The sequence below is a fragment of the Centrocercus urophasianus genome, unplaced genomic scaffold (genome assembly GCF_019232065.1).
Source record: "Centrocercus urophasianus isolate 14NV4802_14NV808 unplaced genomic scaffold, USGS_Curo_1.0 seq_22, whole genome shotgun sequence".
Classification (NCBI taxonomy): Eukaryota; Metazoa; Chordata; class Aves; order Galliformes; family Phasianidae; genus Centrocercus; species Centrocercus urophasianus.
In genome coordinates, this window is record NW_024884778.1 from 271378 (window position 1) to 294326 (window position 22949).

Consider the following 22949-nt stretch of genomic DNA (forward strand, 5'->3'; position numbering starts at 1 on the left):
CCAGGGGCAGAACGGCGGAGGTGCAGCTTTCCACCTTCTGCCGCCCAGGCAGAGCTTTCCCACGGCGATAAGGGAGGGTGGGTCAGAGGCTGCTCTATCTCGGAGCCGTTTCCCCCGCTGCGGGTTTTCAGTGGGTGGAATTTGGGAATATTAAAGCTTCTTTCTCCCTTTCTCTTCCCACAGTTAAAAAAGAGCCCGATGGAGGGCAGAGGAGATGCACGGTCCTGTTCTCAACTCTCGTGTTTGGCAACACGCGGGCCAAGCTTTCCCCGGGGGTGGGGCGGCGCGCCCCGCGGCGGTTGCCGGCTCCCGGCAGGACCGGACCGAACCGGACAGCCGCAGCTTGCCGGGGCCCCACTTCTCCCCAGAGCTTCCCTGCCCCCAAGCAGCCCGGATGGGACGGGACCGACAGCCCCCAGCCCTGCGGCCGCGCTGCGGAAAGGCGCGGAGCCCCGGCCGTTCTTGGTTCCGTTTGCCTGCTTCGTGCGCCGCCCACCCCGGACTCTGGCACCGCGACCGCTCGGGGGAGGATGGGCACATCCCCCTCCCGTCCGACGCGCCGCTGGGAAAAGAGGCTGCTCCCATTGCCCCTGCAAAGCCCTCCGCCCATCGTGCGCGAAAATGGAAAAGGTGGGGAGGGCGGAGAATAGCCGCTCCGAGGCCGAGGGTCACCGCGTTTGCGCCCCTGCCCGGTGCGGGAACGACCGGCGGCGCGGGGAAAACATCCGCAACTTAATCACGTTCACATGACGAACCCCAAATAAGAAAGACGCGAGGAACGCCAAGAAGGGCGGAGACGGGGGCGGGCGGAGGGAGGGAGGTGCGGCCGTGAGCGCGCCCCGCCGCGCAGCGCCGCGCACCACCGTGGCCGCCACTTCCCGCGGGCGTCGCTCGGCGGCGGGCGTGCTGCCCCCGCAGGAAGCGGCCCGGCCCCTCCCGCCGCTCGCCGCGGGCTCATGCAGTGTGCGGCGCGGCGGGATGGGCGCGGGGACGGGGATGGATCCGGCGGCGAACGCTGAGCCGCAGCCCCTCGCGCTGCTCCCGCTTCTGCCGCCGCCGCTGCTGCTGCTGCTGCTGCTGCTGCCCGGCCGCGTCGCCGGCCTGGAGGTGCAGCGCAAGTTCCTCTCTCCCACCCCCACCAACAACTTCGCGCTGGACGGCCCCGGCTCCCGCGTCTACCTGGCGGCGGTCAACCGCCTCTTCCAGCTGTCGGGGGGCGAGCTGGCGCTACAGGCGGAGGCGGCGGTGGGGCCGGTGCTGGATAGCCCGCTGTGCCACGCGCCGCAGCTGCCGCAGGCCTCCTGCGAGCACCCGAAGGTGCTCACCAACAACTACAACAAGATCCTGCAGCCCGATCCCGAGCAGGGCGTGCTCGTCGTCTGCGGCTCTATCTACCAGGGCCTCTGCCAGCTCCGCAGCATGGCCAACATCTCGGCCGTGGCCGTGCGCTTCCCGCCTGGCGGCAGCGACCCGCTGGCCGTGTTCCCCAGCATGCTGAACGTGGCCGCCAACCACCCCAACGCCTCCACCGTGGGACTGCTGCTGCGCCGGGGCGGCGGCGGCGGGGGGGGTGCGCGCCTGCTGGTGGCCGCCACTTACACGGGCTTCGGCAGCCCCTTCTTTCCACGCAATAGCAGCCTGGAGGACCACCGCTTCGAGAACACGCCGGAGATCGCCATCCGCGCCCTCAACGCGCGCGGCGACCTGGCCAAGCTCTTCACCTTCGACATCAACCCCTCCGACGACAACATCTTCAAGATCAAGCAGGGCGACAAGGCTCGCCACAAGCTCAGCTTCGTCCGCGCCTTCCTGCAGCGTGCCCGCCGCCCCTACGCCTACCTGGCACTCAACAGCGAGGCCAACGCGGTCGACAAGGAGAGCCCCTCGCACAGCCTGTTGGCCCGCATCTGCCTGGGCGACGCGGCTGAGGCCACGCTCAACGGCAGCGGCGAGCCCAAGAAGCTGACCGAGTCCTACATCCAGCTGGGGCTGCGCTGCGGCGGCGCCGCCGACGCCTTCACCCGCCTCGTGTCGGTGTTCCCGGCGCGGGCGGCCTGGGGGGGCCCCGCCGAGGAGGAGCTGCTCTTCGGCGTCTTCGAGCGCGCCGGAGCGAGCGGCGGGCGGCCACACTCCGCGCTCTGCGTCTTTCGCTTCGCCGAGATCGAGGAGACGATCCGCGCCGCGCGCAACTCCTGCTTCGTGAGCCCGGGCGCGGGCATGGTGACTGTGCTGGACAGCGTGGTGCAGGGCACCGGGCCCGCCTGCGAGAAGAGGAACATCCAGGTGGGGCTGCGCGGGCACCTGCTGGCACCGGGCGGGCTGCGGGACGGGTTAGGACGGGCCGGGTTTCGGGACGCTGCTTTGCTCTGTGCTGTTCTGCGCTGTTGTTCGGCCGCCTGCAACTCGGGGGGGGGCGGCGGCACCACCAGTCCTGTCGGCCCCGCCGTTGCTGGGCGCCCGTAGCCGGCGGCTGCGTCCGAGCCGGCCGGGCTCCTTCCTCCAGTAGCCGAGTTTGCGCTCAAGAGGAGAGTGTGTGCGAGGCGCGGCTCTGACCGCTGCGCCGGGGGAGGGTTTGATTCCCACGGTCCTCGTCCCCAGCGGACGGACCCGCGGTGACTCACGGCCCTGCGCGCTCCCGGCGCTGCGCGGCTGGGGATGCGGATCGCGGAGCGCCGCCAGCAGCAGCCGCTCCTTTCCCACGGGACGGCCCTGCGCGGGGCGGTGCGCGCACCCACGGCCGTGCTTCGTTTGGGGCAAAAGTTTGCTGTTGTCGTGATTTGTTACCGAGTGAACGAAAATGTTAAGGAAAAGACGTCTGTTTTCCCTTTCACTAAGAACATATAATGCTTTGAGGGTTGGGGGGGAAAGAGAGGAAAAAAGAGCTGTTTTAATACTGCATTTTTCCCGCCCTCTGGGAAGGATGCATAACTCAGCTCCATAAAGATCGTAAAAACATCTGTTTGATTTCAAAAGCAAGATCGAGTGTTTGGGCTGAGGCTTCCCTGAGCAATGCCGGTGGCAAGGAGAAAGGTTTCCCATGGTAACCAGAGTGTTTAGTGTGGCATCTCTGTGCTGTGTTAAAATATGTAGTCTTAATGCACTGGTTCGTGGACTGGCCCTGGCAAAGTTGGATAGTTTTTCCCTGTTGGCAAACTGCCTGACAGCCAGGGAATCTGGTAGCTGTCCTGTCTTCTGAGTTTGTACTGCTAAAACTCAATCTCCAAGTCCTGGCATGGTCATGGCACTCCAAGAAGCCAGGAGCAGTCAGGAATCCCATTCACTGAGCAGGAGGCACTCGCGGCTCCCGCTGGCTGTAGATGAAGCTCAGTGTCTGCAGCCTGAGCTCAGCACCACAGCGGGCTGTGACGGCTTTATCAGAAGGGCTGAGAGGAGGTGGGAACTCTGCGGAGGTAGTGGCTCGGTTTTAAGTGAACCTCAGTGGCAGAGACAGCCAGTTCCCCAATGGTTCCTCTGTGCTCCTGCACTTTTCTTTAATAAGGAAAATAACTCCAACGTATGAACATCTATTGTACCAGGTGAGGTATTTAAACAGCTCATTCGTGAGAGATTCAGCAATGAAATGAGGATTCTCCTTCTCTGGAACTGTCCCATGCTGCTGCCCTGAGGTGTGCTCCTGCCTGCATCCCACCAAGTGCTTTATGGGCTGAGGATGACCTGGAGGATGGAGGCAGTGTGTTGGTGAGGTCTGTTCTGGGAGGGTTGACAGTCAGGTGTGTGCTGGTTGGACGTGCTGGAAAGTGCTGAGCCTCCAGACCTGTAGAAGCCAGCAGACGTCTGCTGTGCGCAGCTCTGCAGGAAGGTGAGGCTGCAAGGAAACTTGTTTACATGGAGACAGCAGCAGGGCTGGTGGGCAGGGAAAGTGGGCTCTGGTCCTCACCAGCACTGGTGCGGCACTGCTGTCCCCAAGCAGTCATGTCACCGGATACACACATCTCCTGATTTGAGGAACACTCCTGTATTTGTTACTCTTACTCAGAGCCTAGCTCACATAGAATGGAAGATTACATTTGTAAAGCTACTTTGAGAGCCTTTGAAGTCGAGTATGGCAGGGTGTAAATGAAGCATACTATTAATATTCGTTCACGCCTAATATTTCTATGCTTTCTACTTATTTGAAGTGTATTCCTCTAAAAGCACTGACCAAGCCTTCTAGAAGCCTTCCTACTGAGCACAGGGACAGCCTTTCACTTGCTTTGCCTTTTTTTTTTCTTTTACCTTTTCCTTACTCATTCAAACTGCCAGAAATTTAACAAGCTGCTTACATTTTCAAGGCCTAGAGTGGCGGTGTCAAGAGTTGTAGTGTTGTGTTTATTTCATGGTGCAAAAATGTAACATCAGTCTCCACCTTGAAAACAGGCAGATACTCTGATACACTTTGTGTTCCAGCGTGGGAACGCAGCAGGGAAATGTTCTGAAGCACACTGGTTTGGTGGTGCAGAGGCACATCCCATTGTGAGCGCTGATTTCCCACCCACGACTGGGTTCCCAACTTTTCCTTTGCACATTGATAGGTGCTGCACCATTATCAGAACTGTGGTTTGCTAGCTCTTCCTGCAGTCTGGGTGGTTGGGTTTTAAGCTCTTTCTGGGAAAAATAAATAAATAAATAAAAATTGAATGATGGCCTGATTAATTCTGAATAGGCATTGGTCTGAAGTAGCTGGTTGGTACAAACAGGAGCATGGCTGTTAGGCGTAATGCTGTGTGAAAGGAAAATCATTGCCCCCCTGTGTGCAGTTCTGTCTAATTGAATGCTCCTCTCCTGCAGCACCCGCCTGCTGCAGCCGGGGCCGATGGGCGCTGCGGTGGCACAGCAGGGCTCTGTCCTGGGCGGCTCTCAGGGAGCACCACCAGAAGGTCAGTGAGAGGTGAATGGCAGCAGCAGCTCCATGGAAGGAGAGTGCCTCAGGGAACGGTCTGGCTTCGTTGTGTTCCCACTGTGCCCTGAGTGAGCGGGTGAGCTCTGGGATTGCTTTCCCACAACAGAAACAGCTTTCTGTGATGAAGTTTGTATCAAATAGTGGGCTGCTCTCTAACACGTGGCTTCAGGGACCCCTGTGTGAAGGCGTGCCTGCTGCAAGGCTGGGAGCCTGGGTTAGACCGCCTGAGCCCTGGAAGGGAGGAGGAACACAGATGCCCATCAGTGCCTGTCCACATCCCTGCAGCAGCCACTGACTGTGCCCCATGGGTTAGGCCTGGCCTGCTGCACCCCCACATGTCCCTGAGCCCCCTGAGAGGCAGCGAGAGGAGGCAGAGTGATGCTCCTTGGGGTTAGATGTGCTACCCGGGGATCTGCATCTCTCCTGGGAAATGTTTTGGACTCCGCAACTCCAAAAAGGCTGAAAGTGCTGTTTGTTTTCTGTGCTGAAGAACTCGAGCATGGCAGCATAGGATAACAACATGTTTCTGCTCTAATCCTCAAGTTTCTGGCTCTGTGGCTTTGTGTCAGATCCTGCATGCTCATAGAGCAGTGTTCTGTGGTGCGCTGATGAGATGCCACCAGTGAGCTTTGCTGTGAGGGGTTGTTATATAAAACCAGCTCCTTGGCAGGCTGTACAAACCCGGTGCCTGCGTGTTCGGGCAGAGGAGAGTGGTCTGAAGCCAGTACAGTAATGTTCCCCCCCAAAAAGCTCAGATCCACATGGGAATATGACAAAGCATCCACTACGTCCAAATGCTGTGATGCTTCCGTGGGACTGGGTTTTATAGGAGCTGAGCCACTTTGAAGTGCTGGTTTATACTAATTTAGAAATTCCAAACATGGAAATAAATGTGATCTAACCTTCCATTTACTCACAGAAATCTGGAGAGTTAGCCATAGAGAGGAAACTGGAAATTTGCACTTAATTTTTGCGTTAGGAATAAGGAGGAGCTCCTGCAGCACAATGGGTCGCAGAAGGTTGCTGCACGTGGCGGTGCTGCGATCGCCTGCATGGAGCGCAGTGTCACACAGCACTGCAGAGCAATGCTGTGATCTGTCTGCAGCTGATGCCCCATAAGCAGTCAGCCCCCACCCATCACCATTTCCATCCCAGCCTCCCTGGCCTGGGCAGCAGCAGCTGAAGGGACTTCTGTGCACCTGTGGAGGTTTGGGCCGGGGCAAAACCTTACATAGATTTGTGCAGCTATGGATGCTAGGTTGTCAGACCTGGGCTGGGGAAATGAGTGGGGCTGAGGGTAGGCATGAGTGAGGCACCTGTGGGTGTGGATGGCACTATGAAAACACCTCGCCCCACCTCCTAACTCCTGGTGGGCATCTATTTAGACCTGTAGGCAGCAGCTCTGTGACTTTCCAGTCTGCCAGCCTCTGCCAGCAAGTCACTGGAAAGGTAGTAAGGCTGAGCCCCCAGCTGTGGTAATTTATTGCAAACATAGGGCAGGCTGGAACCTGTGGTGGTTGGAAGAAATTGATTAGAAGCACCTGAGTGCTGCCTCACACTACCTACAGCAGGGCAGCTTGGCCCCATGGGCTCTTGCAGCCACCCAGCAGCAGGGCTGTGTGTGCATGGCTGGCCCTTGGCATGCGCTCACAGCGCGATGTGAAGGATGGCATTAAAGCTCCCAACTGCTGTCTGCAGGACAGGGTGTGATGGGGGGTGACCTGGCCCAAGCACTTCCTGGAGGGCTTTGCTTTTATTTTTATTGCTGGTAAAGCAAATGTTGCAGCCCTTGTTTTCCTTTCAAATGGGAATGTAGCATCTTGCAGTAAGTGGGGAAGGTGGTAGACTGACAGCAGCGATCTCCTACTTTGGAGAGAGTGGCAGAACTTATTTCTGAGTGGAAGAGTCTCTCTGGATCACACACCTGGGCAGCAGCTCTGCTGGATGCTGTGTGCCAAGAGTGCCTGCATAGAACCAAGCTGGGAAGAGCCCATGCAAGTGTGCTGTGCTGATATGACCAGCCAGTACCAAAGCTGTGGTGGTTGTGCCTCATGGCCTGCCGAACATCAGCAGGACTTGTCCACATGGGGAGCACATGGAGGCTCCTGGAGGAAAAACCCCTCCAGCCCTCAGGTTTTCATCCCACTTTTTGCTGGCCTTTGCCAGCATGGAACGGGCTGAGAGCTGCTGGATATCCCAGCAACAGCAATCTGCTGAAACACAGAGTGTGCAACGAAATAGCTGTGTGCAGAGCTATCACTTTAGGATGGATCTGAGAAAGGTTTAGAGCACAGTGAGAAAGAGCACTCGGTAAGGAAAAGGAGATGTGGAGGGTGAGGGCCTTTTAATACAGAATAAAATAGCTACCAGCGATGTTGAACCCATCATCCTTCGGTATTTCTCACAGACCAGGGTTGGGCTGGAAGCAGTGCAGAGGCACCAATGCTATGTGCTGCTGCATGGGGTCTTGGCGTTGCAGTGGAGCTGCAGAGCACTGGAGCGAGGGCTGAGGAAAGGCTTCATACCTCCTAGGGAGGTTGGCACAAGCTGCCAGTCCCTGGCATTTCCGAGCTGTAATGCGATGTGCTGAGGTTTGGTACCACATGAACTGCAAAATGCAGTAGATCTTCCCAAGTAGTTTTGGAAGGGTCAGTTCATACAGATGTTGAAAACAGAAGGAAAGAAATGTAGAACTGTAGAGGAAGAGAAGCTCTTCTGTGCTTTGATCAAAAAGAGATGTGCACAATTGCTGAATCCAACAGGACAAATTTTGAAACCCTTCTAATTGAAAATAACCTTGCCATAAAATAGGCCTTGGAAAGAAGATGGGGATATGAAATCCTGGCAGGCAAAAAAACATAGTGCTTTCAGAGAGATGCCTGGAGAAGGCTTATGGGTTACACCAATGCTGTCTCTGCAGCTGTGGGAGATGTGTGTTCAGACCTTAATCCCTTCTCACTTTCTGCAACGATCCATGCAACTTGTTATTTGGATTTCCTTAGTCCCAGAAATGCGGGCAGGAGTGTAAAGGCATGTCTGGGAGAAGCGCAAGTCCCTTCTGGCATAGCTATTCTGAGTGGGAGCAACAGTGAGTATGGAGAAGCACCCAGGTTTTACTGAGGATGTGTAAAAGAAGAATGGAATTCTGCTCATTATCTCAGTGCTTAATTGATTTGGCAGAACTAACTAGAATACAGCAAAACATTTACTATAAGCTATTGCTGACTGAAATAGATTCGAACTGACACATGAAAAGGCTGATGGTGTTAGGTAGAAGTTGTTACCTTAATGGATGCTTTTTTCAGCACAGCCGTGCAGAGCACTGTAGATGCGAAGTGCTGAGTGTGAGCAGCAGCTATGAGGAAAAGTAACCCCTGATGATTGAGCGGCCAAAATGCTCACCCCAGACTCCTTCCTGTGGAAAGGAGCTCAGATATTTTGAAATTGGTTCCTGGAGCCAAAGCCAAGCATAAATGAGAAATACAGCTCGAGTGGTGGAAGGGATCCTCTCCCAAGGAAAGAGCAGAAGGAGCAGCTCATAACATACAGTCTCAATAAAGCAGATGTCTTATTCCCACTAATTCCACAAGGACCTTCAGCCATGCTCAGCAGTCGAACACCCTGGGATGGAGGCAGTAGGTGGTGGTTTCTGCTCGAGGTCCCGACAGAACAGGACAGAGGAGCAGCACTCCCAGCGGGGGGATCTGACAGCCACGCGACCTCCGATGCTCTGGCACTCACTGCTCTGACTGTGAGAGTCCCCCTGGAGCCTGTTGTTCGTTAATTCTGCTGCCTGCCCTTTTTGTGGGGATTGGTTGTTTAATCTGAAGCACTGTATTTATTGCAGGATGAGGACCAGCGCTATAAGCATGGCTGGTCTTCCCGGCAGCACCATAGAGGAGCAGTTTGCAGCCTTTGTTTCTCTGCTTCTTGCAGTGTGTGGGCTATGGTGCAGGGCAGGGTGCTGTCTGGGGGTGGGCGTGGGGTGAGCTCTGCACAGAGCTGGGCATGGTGGGCTGCTGGGGGCCTTGGGGTTGGCCCTCCTCTTGAAAGCAGCGGGCAGCAGCACTGGTGACACTGGCACCTCTTGCTTCTGCTTGTAACAAACCCTGACTGATGACCCTTACAGCTGCAGAGCAGATGTAAAGGGGTGAGAAGTCCCAGGAGAATGCTTGTCCATGGTTCTTGTTGCAGCCTGCCTTTTCCATGGCATTTGTCACTGTGCCCACCTGGGCAAACTCACTGTTTGCTCTGCTTCCTTAAGCTGGGGACACTACTCTGAACTCCGCCGTTGTTTCCGTCAGGTGAACTCCTCGAGTGATACTGAGGATGTCAGGAGCTGGCAGGAAAAGGTCAGGAGTGAGGAGAGGGGAGAATGAGGAAAATAAAAACATTCTTGTAAACTAAAAGTGAAGAAAAGAGGCTAAAAAACTGTGAGGCATCAGGAGCTGTGCTGGAGCCAAAGGGATACTGTTTGGTGTGGGGGTGACATTCGTCTGCAGCAGAGGGCAGGAACTGGGGAACTGATGCAGTCATTTTTGTCTGTGCAACAAATTCTACAAAAATCTATTCTGCTGGCTGCCGCTGGCTTTAGTACAGTGAATGCTCGTTTGTCAAGGGAATGGTGATTCATGGGGGTTTGACAGAGGGAATCTGTTGATAGCTTTTCATAAGCAATTACTGCAATTCAACAAGCCGTTAACTTTCCCAACTTATGGCTGGAAAGCTCCTGCTGGGAGGGAGCAGCCTGGGCTGTGAGTAGATCTGGTGGAGCCAAATGTTACCCACACACTGTACGGACACAGCAGCACAAGGGATGTTCCTCACAAAATATGGGCAAAGCCATCACCGAGTGGGGCTGGTGCTGGGGCCTGCAGTCTCACAGCAGTGCTTTGAGGGCTGTCAGCCCTGTGCCAGTGCAAAAACAGGCATGGGGGTCAGCAGAGGTGTTCCAAGAGCTGCATGTGGCCTCTTGCACACTTCAGACACTTAGGGATGATGTCACCTGGGCAGATGTTACCTGCTGGCAGTGGTGCTGTGCCAGATATGGCACTGTGGGGTGGGTGGCATCATGCAGAGCACAGCAATGCTGCTTCCTTGCTCGCAAGACTTGCAGCCCGTATAAACAGTGAAACGAGGTGCAAATTTCATCTGAAGCCCTTTTTAAGGATATCTGTGGTGCTGAGGGGGATGCTGATGGCACAGTGTGTGTGATTCCTGCAATTGTGATTAATTTATTGGTGGAGCTCAGCCCAAGCGTCTCCACTGGTTAGGAGTGCACGGATTTGCTTTATTGCTTTAAAACCATGGTGGGAAGTCACAGGAGCTGATAATGACCGCCTTTGCAGCAGCACCACAATTAGAGACCACTTACATTTCAAGTGCCTGAACAGTGGAGTCCTCTTCGGAGGATGACATTTTCCTCCAGGCATCCTACAAGCCTGTTTCTGACAGCTCTGGTTGCAACACTCGGACGGATAAACGCGTGATTGTGTGTACAAACTGCTGGCTGTGCTGAGAGGGCTCTCTCTCCCCTGCCTGGGGAGGAGCTCTGGTTGAGCCCAGTGCTGCCGGACACAGACCAGCAGTTGAGTTTTCTGTCCTTGCAAGGCAGCTGAGAGCCGCATGGCTGCTCACCCTGCCTGTTCTGCGGTCGTGTCCATGCAGCATCTCCACATTTCTCTCCCTGTTCAACTCTGAACCTGTGCTCTGCTATTCTCTTTGGACATATCCAAATCATTTTCGGTGTTCCGTCTGCAGTGTGAGAGATTTCCCTGAGTCATATCTACATGTTCATAAGAGCCCAGTGGTTTATGTTGAGGAAGACGGGAGATAAGGCCAGAGCCCTTTTATCACAGAATGTAATGGCCTGAAAATGTCAGTTGTGTGGAAGCAACTGCCAAATTTTGAGCCTATAAAGGCGGTTCTAAGTCCCACAAATCAACAAGTTTGGAGCGGATTATCGGATGCTGGCTGTGTCATTTTCCCAGGACTCCAGGCATGTTGGGAGCCAACGCTTTAATCCACTCGGATGCGGTGCTCGGCGGGGCGGGCGCGCTCTGCTGCTGCCGCACTGCGAACCATTCGGTGGCTCTGCGGTGCAGCAAGGAAGGGTTTTCTGCTGAAAGCAGAAGCTGCAGGGCTTTTTTCTGGTTTTCATTCAGAAATAAACTCCATCTTTGCTTAAGAACTATTTTTAAGGTCACAAAGGCAGGATACAGAAATCAGTGCGTTTCATAGATTTCCTGAGTGCTGCCTCACCACTCCTCTTCCTCCTTCTGTTTCCAGCAGACTTCCTTCCGAAACTGACATCCTGTGAGCCTGCCTCTGGGGTGCAGCATGGGGCTGGCCCTGCTGATGGGAGGCCTGGCACACTGCTGCTTCGGTTCGTACTGGTTTGGGCCTGGGGTAAAGGCTGAACTTGCACCATGAACACAGCCGAGCTCCTGAGCTCTGATGTGATCGGAGATCTTTTATCTCTGCCCCGTTTTGACTTTCTGGCCACACTTAATCTGACAACCCTCGTCTTAGATGTTGCTCCTTGGGTTGCAATAATTTGCAGCAGTTTTCAGTGTTGTACGAATTCCAAGCATGCCCTCCTTGGCATGGCTCAGCCTGACCTGGCTGAGTGCTGGTGGCAGCTCACCCCCACGTGGCTCCTGCATGGCCGAGTGCCTGGGGTGCAGAAGGAGCTGGGTCGTGCCTCCTCTGGTACTTCTGTGAACTACTGAAGATGTCTGTGGCGTCTAGTGGAAAAACAGTGGAACACTGTAAATGCTCATGGGGTTATTTGGAAATGCAGATGAGTGAGAGGTACTGGCTTGGGAGAAAACTGCTCCTGCTTTCCTCGCTGCAGAGTAGGTTAAGGTGATTTAAAATGGAGCAAAATTTCACCCATTCTGTATCAAGAATCCTTTCCAGCACAACTTCTAAGTGAAATTTCCCAAGCTGCAGTGTGATTGTCTGGTGCGTGAGTGAGGATGTGACTTGGTCATATCCTGTTTACCCTAAAATGATGGAGCTAAAATATCTCCTTGGTGCTGCAGTTTACAGACAGAAGCGGCATATTGTGTCACCCCACCCGAGAGCCCAAGTGAGGGAAACACCATCTGTCTCCTCCTGTCCTTCAGAAGAACTGATGTCATCAACAGAAAGGTGTTTTAGAGGAAGGATGTCTGTGACCAAAATAATGCTTGGCCTGCTTTACAATAGTTACATCCTGTTTACCACAGAAAACACTTTGCATTTATATTGGGTCTGTAAACGTGATTTATAAACAGGTGGAGGTGACAGATAAGGAACTTCCATTGGCTTCATCCGTCTGCACTCAGAGCAGTCCCACTGTGCCCCGTGAGGCTGCTGCGGTGGCACGGCCCAGCAGAAGGAGCCCACGGAGCTTTGGTTTGCAGGCGTTGGTAATGAGTAGTGAAGATGAGCTGGAAATGTGTTCCCAAGATAAATTGGTAAAACCAAGTGCTTTTCTAAAAGTTTGGCTGTGAGTGAAAGAGACCATTAAATCAGAAAAATGAATGGCTTGCCATATTCTGTGCAGAGCAGGAAGAGATTGTGTTGCTCAGTTACAGAGAGAAACATATACACTTGAGAATTTGGGCTGCAGTTTTATTTTTTAATGGAATGAAATGCCGTAAAACTGCAAAACACATTTAGCAGTCGTTTGTGTCTGCCACTTGATCCTTTCGTCTCGCTCCCATTCGCACCAGGCAGCAGCTCTGGGAGCATCCATTCCTGCGGGGCTGAGCAGGGCTGTGCTCACTGTGTCCCCCAGTCGTGCAGCCAGGAGCTGATCGGGGCTGGGGGCTCTGAGGAGAGAGCTGCAGGCAGCATGATTTGATCCCAGGAATTCAGGTACAGGACTGGCGAGCTCAGCCCAGGAAGGAAGGGATGTGCCAAACAGGACACTCATCAGCTTCTGTCTGATAGAAGCATGCAGTCCAGTATCCTCGCATTTGTTCTGCCTCAGTGATGCTCCTGGTTACTGTTCTGGGTGGGAAATCCACAGTGTGGCTGATTTCAGCAGGGCATAAAATGTGTGGCACCGGACTGCAGGCTGAGCTCCATCAGCACAGAGCTCCATCGGAGCTGCCTGGCACAGTGTGTGTGTGCCTCTTGCAGGCAGGGCTGTGGTTGCCACTGCTCCTTGGCTGGCGTCCCGCACATACCCACACTTGTTGGCCTTTAGCTGTGTGCCAGCACCTGCGAGGGTGACAGCTCAATTGCAGCTTTTGAGATGAGCCTGAAATGATGCTGCAGCTGATGTGGTAATGGTCCTCTCTGTGCCCGTCACCGAGCGGCGCCAGCTGTCCCCACGGTGCTTCTTCACAGCTGCTGGGGAGCGACAGCAGGTAGATGGTCAGCAGCCAGACTGCTGTGATATTCAGGCGATGCTGAATCCATTCACGTCGTCTGAGCAGAAGTCATAAGGATAATCTCAGAGGACTCAGGGTGAGAGCAGTCATAAATCTTGGGTACATCTTGAAGGGGAAGGAGAAATATGAAGCGTCGGTCTGGTTGGTAAATGCTGCTGTCATGCAGCAGTGGCGCTAATTAATTTAGCACTGGGTGGTCGGGTCAGTTGCGTGCTGTGGGCTATGGATGCCAAATATCCACTCACAGGCTGCATTCATAGATAAGGACTCCTTATAATTTGTCCTCTGCCATTACTCTTTCACACCTGACACGGGTGCAAAGTCATGGTACCTACCCAGTGGCTCCAATTACAGTGCCAGGCACCCAGCTCCATGGGAGGGCTTTCTGCCAAGACTGCAGCCCCCGGCCCCACGATACCTTCAGTTCAGTCAGGGTAACGCAACCTGCTGACAAAAGAAGCCAGATGCACACAACGAGCATCTTGTGAACGGCTACAGCCCTGTGTTACCCTCTGTTTCCTTGCTTGGTGGCAAGGTGCTTTCTGTGGGTCCGGTGGTTCAACCTGCTGAGTCCTGGTGAGGAGGAACTGCTGTGCTGAAGCATTGATGTGTGCATCTCCCTGCAGCTGCAGCCGGAGCAGCTGGACTGTGGAGCAGCGCACCTGCAGCACCCTCTGGCCATCGTGAACCCCATCACCGCCACCCCCATCCTCACCTACAATGGCCTCACTGCTGTGGCGGTCACCAGCATCAACAACTACACCGTGGTGTTCCTGGGCACTGCCAGCGGAGGACTCCTGAAGGCAAGTGTGGGAGAGCAGGCAGGGGGTGGGGAGTGGGGGTACAGCCGCTGTCGGTATGGTTGGCCCGCAGTGGGAAGTGTGTGTTACCAATTTCTCTTAGCACCTGCTTTCATTTGGCAATAAAGAGGTAATTGGATGCTGCTGTGCTCTGTGCAGTGACGTGCACTGCCTGGTGACTGGTGACGGGTTAATTACTGTTCAAGGCTGCCGCTCGAGCGGGATGTACTTGGTGAGACCTGTGCTGAAAATGTTATTGTGCAGCATTTAATTATTAACAGCTCTTCTAATAAACTTCCACTGTGAGCTGAGGACGGTGGAGGGCTCCATGTGGGCAGGGAATGCCAGGCAGTACCTCGTTGAGTCCCACACAGGTGTGGATCCCCATGCCTGACAGAGACAAGGTGTTGATTTTATGCCGTGTTCCAAAGGCAGCACGGCGCAGCGCGGTGTCTGGAGCCAAGAGGCAAGCTGGGGTTTCAGTAACTTGAAGGCTTAAAGTTTGCCAAAAGAAGTTTTGATTCCAGCCAGACACAACAGTTTAGTGTGTTCTTAGAATGAAAAGTCCATAGAGGAGGAGGGGGGAAGCCCCGGAGGAGAAGCATGGCTGACAGATAGCTGCTGTTGTTAGCCTGCTTTATGTGGAATACTGGATCAGAATGCTCGCAAAGAAGAAAAAGGATCCTGTCTCTTCCCTCGTTTCCAGTGCTTCTGGCAGAAGTGTGGGAGAGATCAGAGGGGGATGGCTGCTCTGAGTCCTGCCTGCAGGGGCAGTTGGAGCTGACACACCTTCAGGTGCTGTGCTGGGTGAGCGTGTGCCACACACAGCACAGCGTGATCACACAGCGCTGACAGCTCTCCTTTCACTGCCATTGCAGAGCAAGCAGCCTTATCTACCGAGTCTCCATTAGGGAGAGGCTCCTGGCTCCCCTTTGCTGGGATAATTTGCTCAGATAGCTCTAATCTAATTCTGCAACACAGCTGCATAACCAGAAGCCCTTTTACCTTCGGGGTCCTTGTTATTTGGCACGGGATACGAGATACTTTGCGTGAGTTATCACTTAGATTTGCTGCCTGAGAAAAGACAGCAAAGGGGCAGAAATAGTGCTCAACCAGCTCCTTCCAGCAGCAATTATGGCTGCCAGGGAATGGGGAATTAATCAGATAGTCTGCAGGCGGGCATCTCACGGGGCCGTTATCTGTGCCATGGCCAGCAAAGTCATTAAAGGAGCAGCAGCTCCGTGTGGTGCAAGGGAGGGTATGGGCAGAAGGACTGTGGGATCACGGCGCTTGGAGGGAGGGACCTGGGGCAGCAGCTGGGAGCAGTGGGCACTGGAGGAGAGCTCAGCAAAGAGGGGAAGGGTGGCATAGAGCTGAGGTGGGCACCAGGGCTTGGTTCCTGTGCGCTGTGGGTGATCACAGGCAAATTATTTGGCTCTGGATAGCCAGGTTTTAAAAGTGGCAGTGACGGTTCCCTTCTTTCTCTGTGGCTGCTCGCATGGGAAGCACTGTGTTCAGCCTGCGCTAGCTATCTGACCAGGACACGTCAGTGCAGCTCTAGTGTAAGAATTAATTAATCCTATGTTCATGAATTAATCCAGACTTTAGAGAGAGCAGGCTTGCTTGGTCCCTGCAATTACTGCCTCCTTAGCAAGGAGGTAGGAATTTTCCTGACTCCCTTTCAGTTTTAAGCTGAAAAGTGACTGTCATGTGAAATTGTGTAGCCCTATTGTTATTTCCTCTCAGCAATGCCACATTTAATTTGCTGAGCTCTCAAGTCAAATGCCAAGACATTCTGGGATCTGAAAAACGGGCTGACACTGTGCAGCCTTTTCCATGACTGCTGGTGGCTCGCGGGTGGTTGGTGAGGCAAGGTGGGTGCAGCTCTCCTGCTGCAGCTGCTGCGTCCCCGGGAGTCAGCAGGGATAAAAGCTTCTGGCCATGAATGACACACTTATTTTCAGATAAGCAGGGAGGAGGGAATGCCACATTACATGTCCGCATTGCTGATTGCTGCTGTTTTTCATTAAGCTTTAGAAGTGAAATGTTCTTTGTAACAAAAACGCACATATGTACATAGTGAGGGCTGAAGGCTGATGCCATTTACATCAGGGTGCAGTGAGTGCAGCACTCAACATGTGCCATCGTGGTGCTGAGATGGGAACGGCCTAGTGGCCGTGTAGGCAGGCAGTGCTGCAGGCAGGACCTGAGGCTGAAAGGATTCCAAGTGGGCTATTGCTTCAGATAGAGGGACTGAGGGGTGGGAGTTGTGTTCAGCACGAGGCATTTTTCCTGGCGGAGTGGCTTCCCCATGCCACAGAGATGGTTTTGCCATAAAGCTTTTTGTCTGCAAGCTGTAAAGCATTTAAAGGTCTGCAGCACTTGAAGATACAGAATGTCTTTAGATAGCCTCTTGATTCTTGTTTATAACTAAGGTAAAATAATCTTCTCTCCGTAGTGTTTGAGAAATAGTCTCAGAGAGTGGCTTCTTCTCACTACAGATTAACCTGGACAGTGCCATGAGGGTTGTCAGCAGGAGATCCATCTCAGTGGCTTACGGAGAGCCTGTCCACCCCATCATGCAGTTTGACCCCTCTGATCCCACCTACCTCTATCTGATGACATCCTACCAGGTGAGCTGACAACGCGCTGCGATGCCAGTGGGCGGAGCAGAAGAAGCTGGGGGATTCAGCTGCTGTCGTAGCACCCCTCCACCCTTCCTAATGCAGAGCCCGTGCCTGCCGTGCTGCTGGCAGCGGTCCTGCAGTGGATGGGCTCACCATGCCTCCACCCTGAGCAGTGTGGTGAGGGCAAGGCCAGTGCACTGGGATGGGGATGGTGGGCGGTGGGCACGGCACTTTCCCCACTGCTGTGTTTGGTTGCAGTGGTGAGGTGTGGGCTGGGTCTCTGCGCTTTCCAGCTGGGCAGCAAGTTGTGCATTATGGTTTGCTGGCCAAATTTCTGGAGCAGTGTGATTTCAAGCGCACAAGACTTTTTCCTGCCTTGTGATGATTCCTTGCTGTCTGAGGCAGGGAATATTCCCGTTATTCACATTGGCTTTCCTGTCTTTGTGGTGGCGAGATGAAAGGAAGAGTGAAAGATATCTAAACTGATCCCACTTGTGGGAGAGGGAGATAAGCTGAGGCTGTTGCTTTATAGAAAACTGAGAATTATGGCATGCGATCTGTGAGGAGGCTTTGGGGAATCCCAGCAGAAAGGCTGCCTGCCAGGAGGGCTCTGCTGGGGCAGCTCCTGCACAGCCGCCAGCAGAGCAGGGATGGGGCTGTGTGAGCCTGCAGCAGGTAGGAACAGACGAGCTCGTCTCCCTCAAGTGAGCAGGGGAGGAAGATGAGAGCTGAGCACTCCGGGCTCTGGTGGTTTGTCCTGAATTACATTTTAATCTGTAGAAACAGATGCACAACCACAAACGTTACATGTTGCATTTATATTTCTAAGCCCTAATTCCCTGCAGATTGGTCATTATCATTTCACAGAACACTCCCAGGATGCCTCTCCAGCTGATATTTCTGACTTTCGCCTGTCTGCTGTCAGGCTGTGCCGAGGACCTCATTCCTGGCTGGATAAAGCTCTGAGAGCAGCACCTCTCTGCTGCTCTTGTCTGCTCATTCCTTTACCAACCAACCAGACATGTTGATGTGCCACCAATACCTGAGGAGCAGAGCATGGCCAGGGCACTCCTGTTGTTGACCTCCGAGTTACCAAACTTGTTTTTTCCTCCCAACTGTTCAGAAATGGAAGGAGGAAAATGCAGAAACTGACGCACACTTTCCCTCCAAGTGTGCCTGCAGAGTAAGCCTGCAGCAGTTACTGTGATCTTTTTAGAAACTAAGGTTTTCAAAATGGTGTGGCTTTCTGATCAGTTCATAAATAACCAAACACTATTTGGCAGCCCCAGCCATGTTCTCTGAGGCAGAGGAGAGGTGTCGTGTCACTCCCCATCACTTTCCCATCACACACTGATGCTGAAGATGCTGGCTGAGGAGGAGCAACCCAGCCCTGCAGAGCTGCAGCACCAGGCCGGTCCGGTCACGCTGCCTGCGGTGCCGCTCCGTGCTGGTGGCTGCAGCAGTGCTGGGCTCTGTGCCTCACTGCTGGCCGCACCATCAAAGCCAGGTGCAGCGTTTCTGTGGCATTACGAAGCATTTGGATGCAACCATGCTGTTGTTGTGCAGATGACACGAGTGAAGGTGGCTGCCTGCGAGCAGTATTCAACGTGTGCAGAGTGCCTGGCTGCAGCTGACGCGTACTGTGGGTGGTGCACGATGGAGACCAGGTAGGACCTGTTGTGTCCCGATGTGGGATGGCAACAGCTTTGGCCTTTGAGGCCACAGATGGGCATTCTTGGTGGCTTCGTATTTCTACCAGTCTTTGTTCCATCCTCACAAAATAGATACTTTTTAAAATGATCACATATGAGATGCTCTTTTGAGCCACCATGTAACAGTAGTTGCTACGCTGCAGGTAGCTGCCAGTTCACGGAACATCTTGCAGGCATCCAGCCGTGGGACTGCCAGCCCCAGCACCCTGCTAGAGAATGTCTATAACCCTTGCAATTATTAGTTATGGGTAGAAGACTATGCTCAAATGGAAGTTTACAAATGTAGACTGAGTATTTACAGACAAAATTTCACCTTTCTTTCCCTGTTATCTGCTGAGCATGGCCTGCTCTCACTTTCTCTGAAACCCAGTGGTGCTGATGGATGCAGTGTCTCTTATCATGGCACCAGCTGCTCAAAGGTCGCAGCAGGGCTTTCTCCTTAACTGCATGGATGGAGGAAAATGGTGCAGATGGGATTTTTTTCAGGCTCTTTGATCACAGGGGTGTCAGTGTATTTATCAACTGTTTTGAAAATAATCAAGCACCAGTTGTTCCGTTGTGTCCTGCAGGTGTTCTCTGCAGCATGAGTGCATGAACTTCACAGAAGCCAATTTCTGGGCGAGCGCAAGTGAAGGAGTGCAGCAGTGCCCCTCCATGACCATTTTGGAGCCTGAGATTAATATTGACAAAGAGAATCCGGTAGGATTGATTGTTTTTTACACAGAGGGTGGTGAGGCACTGGCACAGGCTGCCCAAGGAGGCTGTGGATGCCCCATCCCTGCAGGCATTCAAGGCCAGGCTGGATGTGGCTCTGGGCAGCCTGGGCTGCTGGTTGGTGACCTGCACACAGCAGGGGGGTGGAACTGGATGAGCACTGTGCTCCTTTGCATCCCAGGCCATTCTGTGATTTTTCTATGATTCTATGGTTCTGCTGTGCTAACCATGTGCACATCCCATGGGGGCTGTGCAGGGGCTGGCAGGCAGGTGCTGAGAGCACATTGTGTCAGCTGATAATGCACCGGTTTGTGTTTTTAGAGTTCAGAATGCACAAAATGAGGGCACACAGCTGTCTGTGTTCTTGTTTGGAGTTCCCAGTTTATGAAACGCTTCTGAAGCACTGACAAATGCTAAATATGATTTTCTAAGCGAATAACTAATTTTTTTATTTCCCCAATTGTAGGTCCTGATAATACAAATAAATGGGACTATCCCAAACCTAAACGGAACAAACATTTCATGCGATTATGGAAATAATATCTACACGGTAGCCAGAGTTGCTGGAGATTATGCAAACCAATTTATTTACTGCAGTTTACTTCCACGCCAGAAGTACCCTGCATTTCCAGAAGACCAAGGTATGTGAAGGAATATAAGCTCTGCCCATTCTTGCTACTGCTATGGTAGTCGTTTTCCATAGGCCTTTTTTGCCTGGCTGTATGTGCAGATGATGCAAATGGAGAAGACAGACCCAAGCTGCTCCTGTTTCGTGGGGCGCATGACTTTAAGGTGTGGATGTTCCACCATCTTCACACGGATTGGCAGTATTTCAAACCGCCAGTTTTTGTTATGAAGAGAAGGATGTGAAAGTTCATTCCCATGCTTACTGTATTGAGGTGTATCTGGTTAAAGTTTCTGCATTAGGTCAGTAAGTACGAAAACAAAGCAGGTCTATGGAAACTGTCACTACCTCCGTCAATACTTCCAATTGCTTTTGCTTAAGCCCTGTTTGAAACTTACAGTGCCCTTCAGGAATTCTGGAAGAAGAGCAAACGTACCTAAATATAGTTCAGAAACTCTCACCTCATTAATGCAACCAAACGCCAGTCTGACATCTTCCAGTATTCCCTGTTTCGAGAATTGCCCAATATCTGATGCCCACGCTGTGGCAGCTGGCAGCACAGTGGGCACCTCAGCCCTGGCTGTTGGCAGCCCAGCTTTGCACCCAAGCTGCCCAGAGCTGAGAGCTCAGGGACAGCCGCACTTCATTGCTCCTCTGGGCAGTGTGGTGATTCCTTCCAGACTCGAGCGTTAAATTTTTATCTTTCAAGCTTAGAGTGAATGCCCTATTGAAGACGACTGACTTCAGTAGGAGAAGAATTAGCCAGTCCTTTTGAAAACCCTACTTTTCATAAGCAAGTTTATAAGGCTGCATTGTTTTTCTCCCTAGCTATCCAAAGAATGGAAGATTATTAACTGTTTTTTATTGTTAGTTATGGCAATATCCAGATGAATTTCAGGAATCCAGTGCATTGATTTATTGTACATATTCTGAAAGAGGCATTGTTTCTTGTCCCTCTGCTTATATGGCAAAATTGTGGGGAAAAAAAAAACAGAAGCGATTTTTGTGTGGGGGGGAATTCAGCATAGCGCATGATGTCGCCAAAAAAGGGATCTCCACTCTTTCTCTGGGTTTATTACCTTGGGGAAAGTGAGTGGGGGTTTAAGACATGTTAACCAACACGTTTTAATTACTTTTTTTTTAAAAAAAGATATCATTTAGCACCTACTGTAAGGAAAGACAACAATTAACTCCCTAGTTAACACTCGTGCAACACACTGGAATTTTCTGCTGAAATTTGCAATGTTCTTTTGGCAAGGGTGTTGTAAAGTGTTGATTTAAGAGGGAAGGGTTTGAAGTCAGAGGGCACAAGATGAATGGTCCGAGCTCCAAAACACAGCTTAGAGGAAGCCCTAGAGAAAACAAATCAGATTTAGCTGCTGTTTTCCCAAGGGCCTGTCTTGTCTTCTAAGAGTAAGCTCCGAGGAGCGAGGCTCTTGCAACCCAGTGTTCTTTGGCTTCATTCTCTCAGACCATGTGACTGTCGAAACAGCTCTCCGGGTCAACAGCAAAAATATTATCCAGGCCAATTTCACCATCTACGATTGCAAAAGAACTGGAAACATTTACCCAAAGAGAGCGTGAGTGATCCATGTTTGCATGTGGCACAGGGGCTGCGCTGGGGGAGGGCAGGATGCTGGTGGCTCTGGTGCCTGCATCTCCTGCTGCCGTGCACTGGGGAAACGGGGACAAATCCAACATTTTGAGGCCAGAAGCGTGTGCTGGGTGGTGAAGGCCTCCAGCCTGGGGTTAATTGGATGAGTGCAGTGCCTGCCAGCCCGATGCTAAGGGCCTGGGCAGGATTTGGCAGGAAGGTGGCTGCTGTGCTGCCAGGGACTTGCAAAGGAGGGTCCTAGCGGCGTCTCAAGCCATCTGGACATGCTGGCTTTTTTAAACAAGAATAATATTTCTGTATGTCTGTATGAGACTTGTTCTGTTAACTCTCAGGCAGCCAAGCTAGCCACCCTACTCACAGCACACTGGGGCAGGTGGCTCTGTGCGTGTTCCCAGACTGCTCAGGTGGAAGGAGAGAAAATGCCAGTGCCAGTGGTGGGAAGGTTTTTCCTGGGCACATTAAAGACTGAACACAATCTGTGAAGATTTCCTGTGTGACTCAGCTCTGCTGAGCACCTCCAAATCTGCTTTTCACCCCTCTCCTTTGGCATTGCAGGTGCACCAGCTGCCTCTCGACCAAGTGGAAGTGTTACTGGTGCCCCTCCAGGTACATGTGTGTCTCCAACCACTCGTGGTGCGAGGATGCGCTGCAGATGAGGGTAAGACCTGGTACCACTGGCAGTACTCATCTGAAGGAGAAAATCGGCCCTTTCCAAATTAAAGCTTTTGCTAACCAGAGCCTCAATGTGTTCCCACTTCTGAAATTTAAACTGAAGTTAATTTAAATTAAATTGGCTTTTTAGTGATCAATCTGACATGGATGTGAGCCAAGCTTTGCCACTGTACATCAAATTTTTTGGCAGTGGTGTTCTGAGCCCTGCCTCAGCTCCTTCGGATCTCCCTGTGCTCGCTGCCCTGGTTGTTCAGCCCCACCAGACCTGACGTGGTGCTCCAAGAGCCCGAGTGGACAAGTACAGCACGTGGCTACCCCACACCATCCTGTCTGATAGCAGAACAATATGGAATGCTTCCTGCCACTGCTGGGTCGCAGCTGGTAGTTTGTTCCCTGGGAATGCAGGATGTATTTCTTCTGCTCTGTGAATTGTTTCTGAATGGATTGTGCTTTCTTGTGAATGCCTTGGCTGTTTATAATGAGTGGTTAAGGAAAGCGCCCTTTGCTTAGCAAATGTCCTGTTTCATAACACACCAGGTGATTTATTTTGCTATCTGGATTGGGGCTAAGCAGTGAGCTGCAGGCAGGCCAGGCACAGTGCTGGTTTGGGCACAGTCCCATTCTGTCTGTGGTCTTCCCAAGTGCTTTCCTGGGAAGCAGCCTGCAGAGGAAGGTGCTCTGTAGCCCTGGAAACATGGCTCCTCATATTGCATTCTTAGCTGTCAGTAAATAAACCATTGCTGGCATGGCTGCACCTGCAAACAGGTCTGCTGAGAAGCCAGCATCACACTGGCTTCGTCCATGGCATCTTAAACACTCAGACTCTTCACCCTCCTCCAGATGTGAACAGTACACTCAGCGGGAAGGCTCTGTTTCTACCTTCTGACTAACAGTGGG

At 52.7% G+C, this 22949-nt stretch overlaps 1 protein-coding gene across 1 annotated transcript in view; it reads left to right on the top strand.

The window, feature by feature from the left end:
- The first annotated feature begins 978 nt into the window (after positions 1-978).
- Positions 979-22949, top strand: part of PLXND1 (plexin D1) — a 65033-nt gene continuing 43062 nt past the window's right edge. The window contains exons 1-8 of the mRNA XM_042823382.1: positions 979-2283; positions 13914-14090; positions 16589-16720; positions 18281-18381; positions 18996-19125; positions 19607-19781; positions 21237-21345; positions 21936-22038. Coding sequence (XP_042679316.1) covers positions 979-2283; positions 13914-14090; positions 16589-16720; positions 18281-18381; positions 18996-19125; positions 19607-19781; positions 21237-21345; positions 21936-22038 — 2232 coding nt within the window. The remainder of the gene's footprint in view (positions 2284-13913; positions 14091-16588; positions 16721-18280; positions 18382-18995; positions 19126-19606; positions 19782-21236; positions 21346-21935; positions 22039-22949) is intronic.